The 19874-nt window shown below is 47.8% G+C and overlaps 1 protein-coding gene across 1 annotated transcript in view; it reads right to left on the bottom strand.

Annotated features, from left to right (window-relative positions):
- LOC119951937 (zinc finger protein 721-like) overlaps window positions 1–19874 on the bottom strand; it is a 124346-nt gene that overhangs the window by 87816 nt on the left and 16656 nt on the right. The window contains exon 2 of the mRNA XM_038775333.1: window positions 2252–2917. Coding sequence (XP_038631261.1) covers window positions 2252–2917 — 666 coding nt within the window. The remainder of the gene's footprint in view (window positions 1–2251; window positions 2918–19874) is intronic.

The following is a 19874-nucleotide window of genomic DNA, read 5'->3' as shown; positions in this document are numbered from 1 at the left end:
GGCATTGGATGTTGTCTATATGGACTTCAGTAAGGCCTTTGACAAGGTCCCTCATGGCAGACTGGTACATAAGGTGAAGTCACACGGGATCAGGGGTGAGCTGGCAAGGTGGATACAGAACTGGCTCGGTCATAGAAGGCAGAGAGTAGCAATGGAAGGGTGCTTTTCTGATTGGAGGGCTGTGACTAGTGGTGTTCTGCAGGGATCAGTGCTGGGACCTTTGCTGTTCGTAGTATATATAAATGATTTGGAGGAAAATGTAACTGGTTTGATTAGTAAGTTTGCAGATGACACAATGGTTCGTGGAATTGCGGATAACGATGAGGACTGTCAAGAGGATACAGCAGGATTGAGATTGTTTGGAGACTTGGGCGGAGAGACGGCAGATGGAGTTCAATCCGGACAAATGTGAGGTAATGCATTTTGGAAGGTCTAATGCAGGTAGGGAATATACAGTGAATGGTAGAACCCTCAAGAGTATTGACAGTCAGGGAGATCTAGGTGTACAGGTCCACAGGTCACTGAAAGTGGCTACACAGGTGGAGAAGGTAGTCAAGAAGGCATACGGCATGCTTGCCTTCATTGGCCGGGGCATTGAGTATAAAAATTGGCAAGTCATGTTGCAGCTGTATAGAACCTTAGTTAGGCCACATTTGGAGTATAGTGTTCAATTCTGTTCACCACACTACCGGAAGAATGTGGAGGCTTTAGAGAGGGTGCAGAAGAGATTTACCAGGATGTTGGGCATTAGCTATGAGGAGAGGTTGAATAAACTTTGTTTGTTCTCACTGGAACGACGGAGGTTGAGGGGCAACCTGATAGAGATCTACAAAATTATGAGGGGCATAGACAGAGTGGATAGTCAGAGGCTTTTTCCCAGGTTAGAGGGGTCAATTACTAGGGGGCATAGGTTTAAGGTGCGAGGGGCAAGGTTTAGAGGAGATGTACGAGGCAAGTTTTTTTACACAGAGGGTTAGTGGGTGCCTGGAACTCACTGCCGGAGGAGGTGGTGGAAGCAGGGATAGTGACGTTGAAGAGGCATCTAGACAAATACATGAATAGGATGGAATAGAGGGATACGGACCCCGGAAGTGCATAAGATTTTAGTTTAGACGGGCAGCATGGTCGGCACAGGCTTGGAGGGCCGAAGGGCCTGTACCTGTGCTGTACTTTTCTTTGTTCTTTGAGGTATAGTGAAAAGTATTGTTCTGCGTGCAGCTCAAACAGATCATTCCGTACATGAAAAGAAAATACATAATAGGGCAAACTTTAAGGATACATTTTAAATACATAGACACAGGCATCGGGTGAAGACATCAGATCAGTCCATAAGAGGACCGTTTAGGAGTCTGGTAACAGCGGGGAAGAAGCTGTTTTTGAATCTGTTAGTGCATGTTCTCAGAATTTTTTGTAATAAATTTAGAATACCCAATTCATTTTTTTCCCAATTAAGGGGCAATTTAGCGTGGCCAATCCACCTACCCTGTACATCTTTGGGTTGTGGGGGTGAAACGCACACAAACATGGGGAGAACGTGAAAACTCAACACGGACAGTGACCCAGAGCAGGGATCGAACCTGGAACCTCGGCACCATGACATTCTCAGACTTTTATATCTCCTGCCTGATGGAAGAAGTTGGAAGAGTGTGTAAGCCGGGTGGGAGGGGTCTTTGATCAGTGGGGAAGTTGGGTGATCAATAATTTAGTGGGAAAACGGCAAAGGGAAAATGCAGCAGGTCTCATGGACAAGCTGAGCAATGAGAGGGTTTGATGGGAGATAGGAGAGAAACTGGAGAAAGATGTGGGTTCAGAGCTTGGACAAGGTGGAGCTTTAGAAAGAGTTTGGTCCGGTGGATTAGTGGCAGGCTGGGAAGCAGCAAAGGCAGCTGATCGGATTGTCTCAATCTCAGGAACAAAGAAGCTCCACAAGCTCCTCACAATTGTTGTTTGAGGTGGGGATGAAATAGACGGGGAGCGGGAGAACCCTTCAAAAGGAGAACCCGTCACAGATATTAAAAATACACAATACAGAATGTTTAACACAAAGGTGACATTTTTGAGTTGTGTCTAGTATATCAGCCTCTATGACTGGTCTGAAGTGTATTAACATCAGCAGAAACAGATCTCAATGAACAGGGCTCAGTTAGCAAAATCCAATCAGTGTAGTTACCAGTGAACTCGCTGGTGTCTCAGCAGGTTGGATGACTGAGTAAATCTCTTCCCACAATCAGAGCAGATGAACAGCCTCTCCCCAGTGTGAACCCGCTGGTGTCTTAGCAGAGCGGATGACTGAGTGAATTTCTTTCCACAATCAGAGCAAATGAACAGCCTTTCCCGAGTGTGAATCCGCTGATGCCTTAGCAGAGCGGATGACTGAGTGAATTTCTTCCCACAATTGGAGCAGGTGAACGGTCTCTCTCCCGTGTGAGTGCGCTGGTGCACAGTGAGATGAGATGATCGTCTGAACCCAGTCCCACAGTGAGAACACATGAACGGTCTCTCGTCAGTGTGAACCTGTTGATGGGAGATCAGTTCCTGCGAGGTTTTAAAACACTTCCCGCAGTCCAGACATTTAAAAGGTCTCTCATCAGTGTGAACTCTTTGGTGTACCATTAGGTTGGATAAAGTAATGAAACCCTTCCCACACTCGGAGCAGGTGAACGGTCTGTGCCTTGTGTGGACATGTTGGTGTTTCAGTAGGGTGGCTAACTGAGTGAATCCCTTCCCACACTCAGTGCAGATGAATGGCCTCTCCCCGGTGTGTATTCGCTGGTGTGTCCGTAGGCTGTATGACTGAGTGAATCCCACCCCACAGTCAGGGCAGGTGAATGGCTTCTCCCCACTGTGTGTGCGCTGATGTGTCAGCAGGGTGGATGATTTAGTGAATCCCTTCCCACAGTCTGAGCAGGTGAATGGCCTCTCCCCGGTGTGACTACGCTGATGAATTTCCAGCTCTGAAGGGTAATTGAATCCCTTCCCACAGTCCCCACATTTCCACCGGTTCGCTCCATCCTGACTGTATTTATGTTTTGACAGGATAGATGATCGGTTGAAGCTTCGTCCAGACACAGAACCCGTATACAGTTTCTCCTCACTTTGAACGATGCTTTTTTCTTCCATGTTCAAAATCCGATGATATTCAGGCTAGAATAAATTGGGTAACTCCGTGAGATCCTGATGCGATGTTTAGTTTCAGATTCCCGACTGCAAATCTTCCCCTTCTAATATCCTGTGATATAGATTTCAAACAGAAAAAAGGGAGTGAGAGAGAGCCCACAAAACACAAAGACAAGCTGTAAATCTCAGCTGAATTAATCTGATCATTTATGGGGCCAGCACTAGGAAAAGGTGACCATGAAAACTGCTGGATTGTCATATAATCCGACTGGTTCACTGTCATTCACAGAAGGGAACCTACCACCCAGTCTGGGATTACACATGATCCAGCATCTATGGAAGGGGTGAGAGAGAAAAAGAGAGAGAGTGGGATGGAAGAAACAGAGGGAAGAAACAGCTTGACCAGAACTCTCACAGAATCTCCGAATCCATCAACCTCCACCGCCTGGATGGACCAGGGTAGTAGGTCCATGTGAAGGTCATCACCTCTTAGTTCCCCAACACCACATACAGTCCTGGCTTGTCTCACATCCAGTACTGCAGGAATAGATGATCGGTTGAAGCTTCGTCCAGTCATTGCCACTGCAAACTTCACTCTCTAACCACCAACTCCATCCCTCTGATTGTTAACTGACTGAGGCTGAATTAGACTGTTCACAATCATGGTGTCATAATTGACCCCAAGAAGATCTTATGGCCACACATCCGCATCAGCACCAAGACCACCTATTTCCACCTCAGTCACTTAGCCTGGCTCCACTTTAGTCGCAGTTTATCTGCTGGAGAAACCATCATTATTTCCTTTTAGTTTTATTCTGTTAAAGACACAGTATGAATACAAATTATTGTCATTGCCCTGATATCATTCTTTTGCCTCACCAATAAGAGATTGGAGGTGAAAGAGAGGTGCAGTTTGATGGGCAATTTTTTCTCATTCTGTCAGGAGTATTTCAAAATTATTGCCCCCTACTGAAAAAAACGCAAAAACAAAAAAAAAATGTTTTGCACATTTTCTTGTGCAAAAAAATGCGTTGTGCGTGTGGCCTGTTAGTATCTTCAGCAAAGCTGGCGACACCTGGTCGTACCCCCAATAAAGATGGCGGCGACACCTGGTCGTACCCCCAATAAAGATGGCGGCGACACCTGGTCGTACCCCCAATAAAGATGGCGGCGACACCTTGTTGATTGTCCCCCCAATAAAGATGGCGACTGCGCACGCGCTCCACTACCAGTGCCCGGATGGAGGTGGCGGCGGTTAATCGGGGTCTGCAACTGGAAGAAAATTGTGGCCCTGCTCTGTGCAAAGGGCGGGAAACCATCCCGGATATCGGTGGATTCTTCTTCATGGGTTTGCGGTTTATATAACATATTTACAAAGCTTCTCCAACACCCCGCCTAATGCATCGTTCCCTCCAGTTCCGCCATTCCCACCTTTACATATTGTGGATCCGAAAAACAACCGTCTCTGCATCGCCATTAATCATTCTGCGCATGCCTCACAGACTAGCTCATTGACTCCGATTGGTTGGTGGATCAATCGCTTCCGCTCGGTCCTCCAAGCCCGCCTATTGGTCCGGACCTGTCGTCAATCATTCCCCAGGCATTGTGAGGTGTCAGGGGGCGGAGTTTACACATCCCGAGCGCGGCCCCAGAGCCGAATGTGTAACAATGAACATGTCCCACTTTCACTATCCGTCACTTCCGGCTTCTCGCCACAACCTCATAGAGACCAGGGGGGTAGACACTGACCCAGTGACAATGTCACTGCATTAGTTACCCAGAGAGACAGGAAAATGTTCTGGGGACATCGGCTCCAATCCATTAAATTATTACAATCTGGGATTTAAAGTTAGTCTCAGTGATGATGACTGAGGGTCACTGAGAACATCTCCTCAGTCAGTTCTGGACACAAGGTTAACGTCTGTTATTGTGTCTGCTCAGTCAGGGTGATTCAGATTCATGTCTGTGACAAATCATGAGTGGATTTATCCCCAGTTGTGGACTTTGTTAAAATTATCCCAAACAATCCCAAGGAAGAGGGAGAGTGTGCGGGATGGGGATTTACAGCTTTGGGGGAACAAGAGAGTAACAAATGTTCTAGAAAAACTAGAATTGTTCAAAATTTCTATCCTGGACTGACACTGGGTACTCTTGTAATCTCCTTTTACAGGTGTGGTGAATGGATACTAGTAATTCATCAATGTATTAGTACCATGTTCTGCCATTGTGTTACAGCTATGTTATGTTGTTGACCTTGTGGGCTCCACCTATGGGCCATTACGTGGCTTCACCCACGGGGATATGTTGGGGCATGTATGGGCTCTGCCCATGGCTCCTCCCCTTGAAAGGAAGTATAAAGAGCAGTTGACCTGTAGGAGGTTCACAGTATTGTACTAGTTGTAGGCAGGCACTGTTCTAAGCTGATTAAAACTCGGTTTGCTTCTACTCATGTCTTTGAGTGAATTGATGGTCGCATCAACAGGATATTTATTGGGAAGGATTTGCAGACAGGAAACTCAAACCAAACATCACCTCAAGATCTGACGCAGGCACTCAATTGATCATGATCTGAATATCACGGACCTTTGAATCTAGAAAAATGCATTCATTGCTGTTCTGTCTGTGGGAAAAGCTTTCAAATTCCAATATGACTGGAAAAACACAGACACACACACCAGAGTGAGAATGCTTCAGTAAACTGACTGTTGAAAGTTTTCACAGGCAGCATGGTGACGCAGTGGGTTAGCCCTGCTGCCTCATGGCGCCGAGGGTCCCAGGTTCGATCCCGGCTCTGGGTCACTGTCCATGTGGAGTTTGCACATTCCCCCTGTGTTAGCGTGGGTTTTGCCCCCCACAACCCAAAGATGTGCAGGCTAGGGGAGATTGGCCTTGCTAAATTGCCCCTTAATTGGAAAAAAATTAATTGAGTACTCTTAACTTTAAAAAAAAAAGTTTTCACCACTTACACAGCCAGAAAATAACATTGCACTAGTGACAGTGCAGATAAATATTAAATGTGTTTGTGTTCTGTGTATGGACATTGCTTTCACTAGGCTCTGGATGTATGGAGAAACTGTGGAAATGTGATGATTGTGGTAAAGGATTCAATTATCCATCCCATCTGGAAATCCATTGACACAGCCACACTGGGCCCAGCACTATAGATAAACTTTAGAAATGTGAGGATTGAGGGAAAGATTGTGCTGAGAAACCATTGATGCATTCACACTGGGAAGAAGCCATTCACTTGTGGGAAGGAAGGGGTTTACTCAATTAGCAGGTCTCACATTACACCAGCGAGTTCACACGAGGGAGAGGCCATTCATCTCTGTGGTCGCGAGCGAGACTCCCGAAAGGTATGTTGCCTCCCGGGTGCCAGGCCCAGGGATGTCTCGGATCGTGTCTTCAGGATCCTGAAGGGGGAGGGTGAGCAGCCAGAAGTCGTGGTGCACATTGGTACCAACGACGTAGATAGGAAAAAGGGTGTGGAGGTAATAAACAAGTTTAGGGAGTTAGGCTGGAAGTTAAAGGCCAGGACAGACAGAGTTGTCATCTCTGGTTTGTTGCCGGTGCCACATGATAGCGAGGCTAGGAATAGGGAGAGAGTGCAGTTGAACACGTGGCTGCAGGAATGGTGTAGGAGGGAGGGCTTCAGGTATTTGGATAATTGGAGCGCATTCTGGGGAAGGTGGAACCTGTACAAGCAGGACGGGTTGCATCTGAACCAGAGAGGCACCAATATGAAAATCGCTTATTGTCACGAGTAGGCTTCAATGAAGTTACTGTGAAAAGCCCCTAGTCGCAATATTCCGGCGCCTGTCCGGGGAGGCTGGTACGGGAATCAAACCGTGCTGCTGGCCTGCTTGGTCTGCTTTATAAACCAGCGATTTAGCCTTGTGAGCTAAACCAGCCCCTATCTGGCCAATATCCTGGGGGGGAGGTTTTCTAGTACTCTTCGGAAGGATTTAAACTAATTTGGCTGGGGAATGGGAACCGGATTTGTATTCCAGCAACTAAGGAAGCCGATATTCAGGTCGCCAAAGCACGTAATGATGCAGTGGGGAAGGTAACACTGACAAAGGAGAGCACTTGCAGGCAAGGAGATGGGTTGAAGTGTGTATACTTTAATGCAAGAAGCATCAGGAATAAGGTGGGTGAACTTAAGGCATGGATCTGTACTTGGGACTACGATGTGGTGGCCATCACAGAAACTTGGATAGAAGAGGGGCAGAAATGGTTGTTGGAGGTCCCTGGTTATAGATGTTTCAACAAGATTAGGGAGGATGGTAAAAGAGGTGGGGGGGTGGCATTGTTAATTAGAGATAGTATAACAGCTGCAGAAAGGCAGTTCGAGGGGGATCTGCCTACTGAGGTAATATGGGTTGAAGTCAGAAATAAGAAAGGAGCAGTCACCTTGTTGGGAGTTTTCTATAGGCTCCCCAATAGCAGCAGAGATGTGGAGGGATAGATTGGGAAACAGATTTTGGAAAGGTGCAGAAGTCACAGGGTAGTAGTCATGGGTGACTTCAACTTCCCAAACATTGAGTGGAAACTCTTTAGATCAAATAGTTTGGATGGGGTAGTGTTTGTGCAGTGTGTCGAGGAAGCTTTTCTAACACAGTATGTAGATTGTCCGACCAGAGGGGAGGCCATATTGGATTTAGTACTTGGTAATGAACCAGGGCAGGTGATAGAATTGTTAGTGGGGGAGCATTTTGGAGGTAGTGACCACAATTCTGTGACTTTCACTTTAGTTATGGAGAGGGATAGGTGCGTGCAACAGGGCAAGGTTTATAATTGGGGGAAGGGTAAATACAATGCTGTCAGACAAGAATTGAAGTGTAGAAGTTGGGAACATAGGCTGTCAGGGAAAGACACAAGTGAAATGTGGAACTTGTTCAAGGAACAGGTACTGCGTGTCTTTGATATGTATGTCCCTGTCAGGCAGGGAAGAGATGGTCGAGTGAGGGAACCATGGTTGACAAGAGAGGTTGAATGTCTTGTTAAGAGGAAGAAGGAGACTTATGAAAGGCTGAAGAAACAAGGCTCAGACATGGCGCTGGAGGGATACAAGATAGCCAGGAGGGAACTGAAGAAAGGGATTAGGAGAGCTAAGAGAGGGCATGAAAAATCTTTGGCAGGTAGGATCAAGGAAAACCCCAAGGCCTTTTACACATATGTGAGAAATATGAGAATGACTAGAGCGAGGGTAGGTCCGATCAAGGACAGTAGCGGGAGATTGTGTATTGAGTCTGAAGAGATAGGAGAGGTCTTGAACAAGTATTTTTCTTCAGTATTTACAAACAAGAGGGGCCATATTTGTTGCACGTTTTACTGTGGTTGTAAAACGCGTTTATTGGAGTGTATTAACACGCCTCCGTATTCGACGTGTGCTTAACACTACTAGGCTCTGTTCTATGTATTTATTCAGCTCTGGAGTCGCCAGGTGCCGTATAGACACCGTCACAAGTATTCCAAGGTCAAGTTCAAAGTAATAAAGACGATACACCGATTAGTAAGGTTCAAACGATCAATATTTATTATACAGTTATAATAAATACTCATGCACACACTAAGAGACTAAGCTATAACTAAACTTAAGTGATCAGAATACTTATCTAACAGGAACAGGCAAGGTCAGAGAACGAGGCCTTCGTCCTGGTCTTGTACTGCAGCCTTCAGCAAGCGTTCTGGTACTGGGGGTCTAGTGGGCTTGGATCGCGTAGCGAGCGTTGAACTTACGGTTTTGGCGGCTGGTGCTCAACGGCTGGAGTCAGGATGCAAGATGTCAGTCAGAGCCGGAGCACGGGTTTAACAGACCGGGCTATGTGGGGAATTTGCCTTTATACCCCTCTCTAATGTCCTTGCCCCCTTCTGGGCGGGCTCTACCTTTCGGTACCGATTGGAGCGTTTCCAAACGGTTACCTTCGAAATCCTCCAATGCGAGGGCCTTCCTCGGTGTTGAGGGGTGGTTTCGATATTCGTTACTTTGGTGCCATCCTGTCTGCGCAACCAATTAAGTGTTACATTGAGATGGAAATGTTGCAATTGTTCGTGCCTGGATCTGGGCTGCCTCATCAGAATGCTAAGCGCTTTGCCATTAACACCTTTGGCTTGGAGATCTTGCACCTGGCCAGAAACTGGTTTGCTGCTTGCAAAATGCTAATTAGTTGAGAGCAGACTGTCTGCTCTCACTACACAGGCTTTTCCTTCTGTCTTCCATTTTACTTTGGCTCAGTGTCCATTTTGCGTGGCCAGCATGGCTACATTCCCTCCTTGTGATCCTCACAATCATAATATTGTGAAGGATCACCTATGTACGTTGCCTTCCTTGTGTTCTGACCTCTTGCCAGTTCCTGTTCTACTCTATCTTAAACTATGGGAAGAAGAAAATTTTTTTTAACTAACATCTCTACTTGGCCCTATGTCAAAGGGACATGCATTACTACAACTGGGAACCTCTACCTATCACTATTAACCTTAACCTTAACTTAACATTTCATCACTCTAAAACCTTAACCATTCACACCACAACATCACACTTCCCAACTCGGCAGTCGAGTATGGAACAATATAATACATGGCTGAACCTTTTATTTACAGAGTGTTGTAATCAGTGAGGGGTTGAGGGGTTTGGTGGAATCCGAAGATGGGGGATTGAACTCTATAGATGGGTGAGGTGCTGGAACGAGAGGCTCTCCTCTTCCATTTCCTCAACCTGAGGGTCTGTACTAGTATGATGAGGATCGCGATCACCAACAGTGATTCGATTATATAGGACATGGAGTACCACGTCATGAATTTAGTGCACCAGGTCTGAACCTCGCTGATCAGGGCTGAGCACTGGGGGTTTGCTGTAATTGAAACATTTACGGTGGGGGTTGTGGGGGAAACGTGTCTTGTTTCCACACATATACACATAACATTTAGAAACAATAGGTGGGCTTCCATCATTTTGCTGTTCTTCTTCTTTCTCTTCCTTCTTCCTTCTGTACGGACAATCCTGGCTTCGATCTCTGTCTCGTCTTTCGAAACTATGGGATCAAGCACAGTATCTGTCAATACACAGTTTAAGACCTTTACTTGTTAGTGCATCTGTCTTTCAAAACCCAATTGACCCTTTAAAATGACTGGCTAAGTCACACCCTGTGACTCCCCTCATTTTTTTTTTTCAAAAAGCGAATTTAAAGACCAGTATGCACCTAACAATCCTTCCCTCTGCGAGCCGTCTCGCAGGCTTTGCTGATTTACCATCCAAATGTTCCCGGATGTAAATAGCATGTGGGATGGCGGCCGAAGGGCTACCTAACTTAAAATGAAAACAAACTTTGAAACAAACTTCCGAATGAGTTGCGTATGGGCCGCGACGGGTATGAGTTGGATGGGATCCCCGGGTAGGGCGTGCTGTGCCATACCCGAGCTTGGCTGACCAAGGGTTGGTTCTCAGACAGGGCGGGTCCTCAGTGCCGTTTGTCCACTGCCTGAGTAACCTGGAAAAAACGGGTACGAATGTGTTCATCATGACTTGCAGCCTCTATTCGCCGAATAGAGGGGCACCTAAAAAACCAAGGGAGCCAAGATGCTCCAACTGAGGACATCACTGAAGTTCTCAGAGATATCTGCAGATAAACTATTTGGCGTGTGGCCTTACAACTTTGGAAAAGATCTCCAATCAAACCAAAGTTCTCAAAAGTTTCGGCAGACAAGCTAACGTGTATGTGAGGTGGTCACAATCTTTTCAGCTGAAAAGAAGATGTCCATCCTCCAGCTGAACAATGTACAATCCTGAAAACAAACAAACATAAAACGAAGACAAACATACGTGCAGGTTCCATCAGAAAGGACATCGTTTCCCTCAAACGATTCCTATTTTACATCATCTGGACACCTCACTTTGATTCTGCCTCTGTGAACAGGGTCACAAAGGGGTTGCCGTGTCGGGATTCAGACATTGCGTCGTCCTGCTCTCCCGGATCCCACACCCTTGTGTGGATCAGGCATGAAACTTTGGAATTGTGTGACCGGGGGTCGCTCTCATCATTACGGACAAGTCTGAACGAATTGTCCCTGTGCCATAATGTAGTGTCGAGTGTGTTGTCGGGGTAGTCGGGGTCGGGTGGTGGTTCTGGATATTTGAGGTAGGTGACTTCCATGGGGTCACTGGAGTCGGGGTCGTAGTTGGTGCAGTGTGGGCTGTATGGCTGTGTGCTGTCGCTGTCTTCAGAGTCAGTGTCAGTCCTGCTGTCTCTGCTGTGGCAGCTTGTGGGCGTGTCGGGGAGTGGTCTGTAGTGGTCTGTGGGCGGAGTCGTGGGCGAGTCCGTGGATGAACTGGTCTGTGAGGGGGATGGTGGAAAAGTGTCTCTGGTGGGCGGGGTGAAGTGTTCTGCTGCATCCAGCAGTACATGATGAGCATGGTTAGACTGTGTTCCATACGCCTTAAGCTGGTTAATATGAAACCACGCGGTCTTCCCATTAGGATACTTTATCCTGTAAACGGAGGGGCTAATTTTGTCCGAAATTGAGTATGGGCCAGAATATTTTGGAGCCAAAAAACTGCTGGGGTTGTAAACAGATAACATTACCTGTTGCCCAACCTGGAATTCTGTGGTGTGTACGGTCTTATTGAAACAGGCAGTGCGTTGCTGTCGGCGTTTCCCTAGCTGGACTGCGGCTGCGATCTGTGCAGACCTCACAGTCTCAACTAGATCTTTAACTGCCTTTTCATGTGTGAGGGCCGTCACTTCGGGGCTTGTCATGTCCAGTCCTAAAAGGAATTCTGTACCTTTCATAGGGCGTCCGGTCATGAGTGTACGTGGTGTGTATCCTGTAGATGTGGAGACAGTGTTCCTTATGAACATAAGTGCAAATGGGAGCACTGAATCCCATGTGGAATTGTTCTCTTGAACCATTTTCCTGAGGGTCGTTTTTAGGGTCCGATTCATGCGCTCCACAATCCCGCTGGACTGTGGATGATACGCAATATGGAAGTCTTGTTTTATACCGAATATTGTCAGGACGTTCCTCATGACCCGTCCTGTAAAGTGAGATCCCTGGTCCGAATCGATACTTCGGGGTAAACCCCATCTCGTGAAGATGTGGTGGGTCAGGATCTTTGCAGCTGTCTTAGCTGTGTTTGTACGTGATGGAAATGCCTCTACCCATTTTGTAAAGGTATCTATCACCACCAGAACATACTTATAGCCATTCCGACAAGGGGGCAATGGACCTATAAAATCGATCTGGAGGTTTGTCCAAGGGCCGTTAACTGGGCGAGTATGCCGAAGTTGTGCTTTCTTAGAATACCGCTCCGGGTTATTCTGAGCACAAATCAGGCAATTCTCTATATAGTGTGTTACATCTGTCCTGAGATTAGGCCACCAACAGAGTTGCCTGAGGTGCCTCGTGGTTGAATCAATTCCTTGGTGTCCGTGGTTATCGTGAAATAAAGCGATCATTGCATTTCTATCCTGCTGCGGGACCACATAAAGTTGATCCTTAATGATCACACCCTCATGTGTGGTCAGTGCGTGTTTAAAGTGTTCGTACGCAGGCACAAAGTTTCCCTTGAAAACCTCCCTGAGGTCTCCATCCTGTTTCTGTGCTGCTACGAGATCTTTAACCTCTGTTTGTGAGACTTGTACTGCGCTCACAGGGGCGCTAGCTGGTGCGCTAGCTGGGGGGGTCCATAAGTGTCCTCTCCTGGAACCTGCCTTAGCCAATGCGTCGGCTTTTACATTCCCAGGGGGTGATGACCTATGGTGGCTGCGAACTTTTATTATTCCGAAGGTCCTGTCCTTCGCTTTGTCTAGAATATGCTGGAGTAGAGGGGCTGATGGAAGGGGTTTCCGTCTGCGGAGACAAAACCTCTTGTCCTCCACAGGGGCAAAAAATCCGTTAAACTGTTGCAGACATATAAACTGTCCGAATATATGTCTGCTGGGCTGGGGAAAGAATCGGGGTGGTCCACTATATACGCTATGGCTGCTAGCTCTGCTGCCTGCGCGCCTAAGTGACTAGGTAACTTCAGTGCTATTTCCTCGAGAGCGCGCCCCTGCGCGTCCTCGACGTAGATGCCGCATCCAGTGATACGTTCACCATTTAAAACTGTGGATGAACCGTCCACGTATATCTTGAGGGGTCCACACGTGTCTGTGTGTGGGGTGCCTTGTGTTGGGTTTCCTAGCTTCCTGGGGGGTGTTTTTGCTATGAAGGGGCCTGTGTTATGCAGGGGAGCTACAATTTCACAGTTATGGGGCTGTCCGGGGTATTGGAGGTTGTCTGCTAAATATGTGTGTGTGCGTGTCCGTTTTACAGTAATGTCCCGTCCTTGTAAAAGTAGGGTCCACCTAGCTGCCCTAATCTGGCTAACTGAACCGTCCTTCAGTCGACCGTCTAGTAGTAGCTGTGTGGGTGTGTGTTCGGTTAGAATGGTGATGGGGTTTAGTCCGGTTATGTATGAAAAGTACTGTACTGCCCAGAAGACAGCAAGGAGGTGCCTCTCACAGGCTGAAAATCCTTGTTCAATCGGGTCTAACAGTCGGGAGGCATAAGCCACTGGTCTTAGCTGCTCGTGCCGTTCCTGAAGCAACACGGCCGAGAGGGTCAGATCTGTGCTAGCTACCTCGATTGCGTACGGGGAAAGTTGGTCTGGGACTAGCAGCGCGGGTGCTGCACTAAGGGCTCGTTTTAACTCCTCCACAGTGCCTGTATGCTGCGGAAGCCATTCCCAGGGGGCTCCTTTCTTAAGGAGGTCTGAGAGTGGGGCTGCTTTTGTCGCGAATCCGTCGATGTGGTTCCGACAATAGCCAACCAGTCCTAAAAACGACCGGAGGGATGATACATTCTGGGGAAGGGGCAATTTGACAATCGAATCAATTCTTTTGAATTCGATCTCGCGTTTGCCGTGCGTGATGACTGTTCCCAAATACATCACTTTACTTTCCAATATCTGGGCCTTTCTGGGGTTAACTTTACATCCAATTGAAGTCAACAATTCCAGGAGTTCGGCCAGAAGCGAAATGTGCTCTGCCTTTGTGTCTGTCTGCAGTAGTAGGTCGTCTACATACTGTACCAGACATTCGGGGCGGGAAAATTTTTCTAATCCACTTGCCAGCTGTCGGTGGAAAATGGAGGGTGAATTGTGGAATCCTTGTGGGAGGCATGTCCACGTATACTGCTGAGTTTTAAAAGTGAATGCAAATTTGTATTGGCACGCTTTTGCCAATGGTATGGACCAGAATCCGTTACTGATATCCAATACCGTGAAGTACTTGGCGTTGAGACCCTGCTTGAGCATGGTCTCGGGACTAGTAGCTACCGTTGGGGCTACTGCGGGGGTTACTTTATTGAGTTCCCGATAATCGATGGTCAGACGCCATGATCCATCGGGCTTCCTCACTGGCCAAATAGGGGCATTGTTGGTGGAGGCTACCGTTCTAAGTACACCTTGGTCCAACAAGCTGCCTATAACTTTTTCTATTTCCACCTCTGCCTCGAGGGGAAATCTATATTGCTTTTGCGGTCGGGGGTCCTGTCCGGTAACATGAACTTGTCCAGTCATTCTGCCACAGTCATGACGGTGACTTGCAAATGCTGTCCTGTGTGTGTTCAGTAATGCTTTAATTTGTCTGTCTGTGTGGAGTGTAGTCAGGTCGAATGAGTACTCTCCCACTGCGCTAATCCGATTAGCGTAGTCTCCTACTGTGAGGGTGGCTGGGGCTCTGTCTGCTCTTGCCATTCGCCAGACACACTGGTTTACTGGGTCGAACGATAAGCTGTGTGTGTTCATAAAATCAATCCCTAGGATGTGTTCTGCTGTCCTGGGAAGGTTTACTAGAACTACGGGGTGCCTTGTGCTAATGTTCCCTAGCTGAATTGCTATGGGTGCTGTAATGTGTCCCTGCTGCGAGTGTCCGGTGAACCCGCTAAGTGTAATGGTGGATGTGGTCGGCCACGTGTCTGAGTGTGCCGTGGTTGTGGAGTTAATGGTGGTGCGGGATCCTCCTGTGTCCCAGAGTAATTCTATGGACTTCCCTTTGACTTTCGCTGTGACTACGGGCCTCCCTGATGGCTCCCATAGTGTGTCACAGACCCAAGTGGGGGAGCCCGGACACCGTCAGTCCGTCTCGTCCACATTGGTGGGTCCTGACTGTACTGTAACATTATGGATCGGTTTTGCCTTACTGCGGTTCAGAGTGCCTGTTTGCTGGCCTCTCTGAGATCGCTGGGGGGCATTGCATTCCTTAGCCCAATGCCCTAACTGTCCACAGTTATAGCATTCCTGTCCTTTCTGCTGAGGGCTGCTCTTGCCTTCATTTACCCATGCGGGCTTCTGGTGCTCTCTGACTGCTTGAATATCTGCAGCAGCCTGAGCCTCTTCTGGGGATCTAACTTTGTCTTTTCCCTGAAGCGATTGCTCCCAAGCGCGGGACAATCTTTTCAGGACCCATTTCTCGTTATGGGCCTCTTCTGAGGGGTCATAGCTGTTGCAAGCGCTCTGTCCTGCTTCTGTTGCGTGGGAGATTATTGTGCGCGTCCATTTAACCATGTTTTCGCGGGTTAAATGCGCTCTATCTAATTGTCCAAAAACTGCGCTGAAATGAATCCACAGCCTTCCTGCGAATGCTGTGGGGTGTTCGGATCTTTTCTGCCTGCATTTGTTTAATCCTTCTACTGGGTCACCTCTATTGTACCCTATAGCATCTAAAATGGCGGTGTGCATCTCCTCTAGGCTGCCTCCTGCCACGTTTTTTTTATAGAACAGTACAGCAGAGAACAGGCCCTCCGGCCCTCGATGTTGTGCCGAGCAATGATCACCCTACTCAAACCCACGTATCCACCCGATATCCGTAACCAAACAACCCCCCCTTAACCTTACTTTTTAGGACACTATGGGCAATTTAGCATGGCCAATCCACCTAACCCGCACATCTTTGGACTGTGGGAGGAAACCGGAGCACCCGGAGGAAACCCACGCACACACGGGGAGGACGTGCAGACTCCACACAGACAGTGACCCAGCCGGGAATCGAACCTGGGACCCTGGAGCTGTGAAGCATTTATGCTAACCACCATGCTACCGTGCTGCCCACGTTCTGTGGGTCGGGGAGGGCTGCTACTACACTTTGGTCTAAACTCAGAACTGTGAGCTTAACCTGCTCTCTCTCATCCAGGCCGTACATGGTAGCCTGCTGTTTTACTTTTGCGAAAAATTGGTGGGGGTCTGCGGTGGGGAGGAACGGAGTGATCTTTTCACACGCGTCCCTTAGCTGGGTTACTGTTAAAGGGGTGATGTAGGTTATGTCTGGGGCGCCTTCTGATTCGGCTTTTCTCTGCGTGGTTACGGGATTCATGGGTGCGGTTATGGTCTGAGCTGTGGGGGGTTGGGGTGCCTGTCGTTTCTGCTGAGCTGCTGGCGCACATGTTCCCTGAACATAACGCTGCGCTGTCTCACTTAATTCCTGCCAATCTGGGGCATTTTCCCCATCTAACTGTGCTCCAAAGGTGCTTTGGAAGCCATTCTGCACCGAAAGCAGAGATTGCAATTCCGCAATCTGTTTCCTGCATTTCGCGTGGTCAACTGTGCTTTGTCTTTGTTCGGGTCGTTGCAGCATGGAGTGCTCTCAAAGCTGCTTTGAGATCAGAACATTGCCTCTGCAATGCCTCCACCTGCTTTTCTGATTCCTGTCTTATCAGAACGGCACGTTGCACGTCCTGATAGGCTTTCTCATACTGGGTCTGGGAACTGCTCAGATGAGCTAGACAAGACTGATGAGCCCTTTTGGCATCATCCACCTCTCTATCCTTCTCTGCCAACTTCCCTTTGAGATCCAGATTCTCCTTCTCGATGTCCCTGACATCGACCTTACTCATCCTATTCCTCTCTTCTAAATCTGTCCGGAGCGTCCTGATGACCTCCTCTGCGCCTCGCAACTGTGCCAAACAGGACACAATCGCCATCGGCTTGTGTGCTTTACCTAGGTTCTTTTTGTGTATTTGAGAGAGGTTCTCCCACCAAGTATGACCTATACTCCCGGGACCTGTCTCCTCATTTGCACAAAACTCTTTCCAAAGGGGCCATCCCTTTCCCTGCAGATACTTGCGGAGTTCCAGCTCCCACGTGGGACACTGACCTACTCTGCTACTGCTGCTGGTCGCTGCGACCACAAACCTTTCTGGATCCATCAGACGTTCCATTGCCTGCATGGCCATTTCCTCTGACTCTCTTTGTATAATTTGGAACAGGGGGTTGTTGGGGTTGTGTTTCAAGAAACGGGTACGGTTTACGCTATGTTCCGTTAACAAAACTACCGAAAGTTTGTCGCAACAAAAAGCTTTCAGTTTTACCTTACAGCCCTGTTAGTACGCATGCACTAAACACACTTCCGAATTACGCTTATTATTTTGAACACCTTGAATACTTGTGATCTCTTTCTTTCTCTGCAATTTGGAGTTCTAATTCAAATTTCAGGGTCCTGGACGGTGTGGGGTTTCCACTTACAACCGTGTCCCGCCAGGGAGTCGCCACTAAATGTTGCACGTTTTACTGTGGTTGTAAAACGCGTTTATTGGAGTGTATTAACACGCCTCCGTATTCGACGTGTGCTTAACACTACTAGGCTCTGTTCTATGTATTTATTCAGCTCTGGAGTCGCCAGGTGCCGTATAGACACCGTCACAAGTATTCCAAGGTCAAGTTCAAAGTAATAAAGACGATACACCGATTAGTAAGGTTCAAACGATCAATATTTATTATACAGTTATAATAAATACTCATGCACACACTAAGAGACTAAGCTATAACTAAACTTAAGTGATCAGAATACTTATCTAACAGGAACAGGCAAGGTCAGAGAACGAGGCCTTCGTCCTGGTCTTGTACTGCAGCCTTCAGCAAGCGTTCTGGTAACTGGGGGTCTAGTGGGCTTGGATCGCGTAGCGAGCGTTGAACTTACAGTTTCGGCGGCTGGTGCTCAACGGCTGGAGTCAGGATGCAAGATGTCAGTCAGAGCCGGAGCACGGGTTTAACAGACCGGGCTATGTGGGGAATTTGCCTTTATACCCCTCTCTAATGTCCTTGCCCCCTTCTGGGCGGGCTCTACCTTTCGGTACCGATTGGAGCGTTTCCAAACGGTTACCTTCGAAATCCTCCAATGCGAGGGCCTTCCTCGGTGTTGGGGGGTGGTTTCGATATTCGTTACTCTGGTGCCATCCTGTCTGCGCAACCAATTAAGTGTTACATTGAGATGGAAATGTTGCCATTGTTCGTGCCTGGATCTGGGCTGCCTCATCAGAATGCTAAGCGCTTTGCCATTAACACCTTTGGCTTGGAGATCTTGCACCTGGCCAGAAACTGGTTTGCTGCTTGCAAAATGCTAATTAGTTGAGAGCAGACTGTCTGCTCTCACTACACAGGCTTTTCCTTCTGTCTTCCATTTTACTTTAGCTCAGTGTCCATTTTGCGTGGCCAGCATGGCTACATATTGTTGGAGAGGACAGTGTGAAACAGACTGATAAGCTCGAGGAGATACTTGTCAGGAAGGAAGATGTGTTGCGCGTTTTGAAAAACTTGAGGATAGACAAGTCCCCCGGGCCTGACGGGATATATCCAAGGATTCTATGGGAAGCAAGAAATGAAATTGCAGAGCCGTTGGCAATGATCTTTTCGTCCTCGCTGTCAACAGGGGTGGTACCAGAGGATTGGAGAGTGGCGAATGTCGTGCCCCTGTTTAAAAAAGGGAATAGGGATAACCCTGGGAATTACAGGCCAGTTAGTCTTACTTCGGTGGTAGGCAAAGTAATGGAAAGGGTACTGAGGGATAGGATTTCTGAGCATCTGGAAAGGAACTGCTTGATTAGGGATAGTCAGCACGGATTTGTGAGGGGTAGGTCTTGCCTTATAAGTCTTATTGACTTATTTGAGGAGGTGACCAAGCATGTGGATGAAGGTAAAGCAATGGATGTAGTGTACATGGATTTTAGTAAGGCATTTGATAAGGTTCCCCATTGTAGGCTTGTGCAGAAAGTAAGGAGGCATGGGATAGTGGGAAATTTGGCCAGTTGGATAACAAACTGGCTAACCGATAGAAGACAGAGAGTGGTGGTGGATGGCAAATATTCAGCCTGGAGCCCAGTTATCAGTGGCGTACCGCAGGGATCAGTTCTGGGTCCTCTGCTGTTTGTGATTTTCATTAAAGACTTGGATGAGGGAGTTGGAGGGTGGGTCAGTAAATTTGCAGATGATACGAAGATTGGTGGAGTTGTGGATAGTGAGGAGGGCTGTTGTCGGCTTCAAAGAGACATAGATAGAATGCAGAGCTGGGCTGAGAAGTGGCAGATGGAGTTTAACCCTGACAAGTGTGAGGTTGTCCATTTTGGAAGGACAAATATGAATGCAGAATACAGGGTTAACGGTAGGGTTCTTGGCAATGTGGAGGAGCAAAGAGATCTTGGGGTCTATGTTCATAGATCTTTGAAAGTTGCCACTCAAGTGGATAGAGCTGTGAAGAAGGCCTATGGTGTGCTAGCGTTCATTAGCAGAGGGATTGAATTTAAGAGCCGTGAGGCGATAATGCAGCTGTACAAAACCTTGGTCAGGCCACATTTGGAGTACTGTGTGCAGTTCTGGTCGCCTCATTTTAGGAAGGATCTGGAAGCTTTGGAAAAGGTGCAAAGGAGATTTACCAGGATGTTGCCTGGAATGGAGAGTAGGTCATACGAGGAAAGGTTGAGGGTGCGAGGCCTTTTCTCATTAGAAC

Source organism: Scyliorhinus canicula, chromosome 17 (genome assembly GCF_902713615.1).
Source record: "Scyliorhinus canicula chromosome 17, sScyCan1.1, whole genome shotgun sequence".
Taxonomy (NCBI): Eukaryota; Metazoa; Chordata; class Chondrichthyes; order Carcharhiniformes; family Scyliorhinidae; genus Scyliorhinus; species Scyliorhinus canicula.
This window is presented reverse-complemented; position numbering and strand designations above follow the sequence as displayed.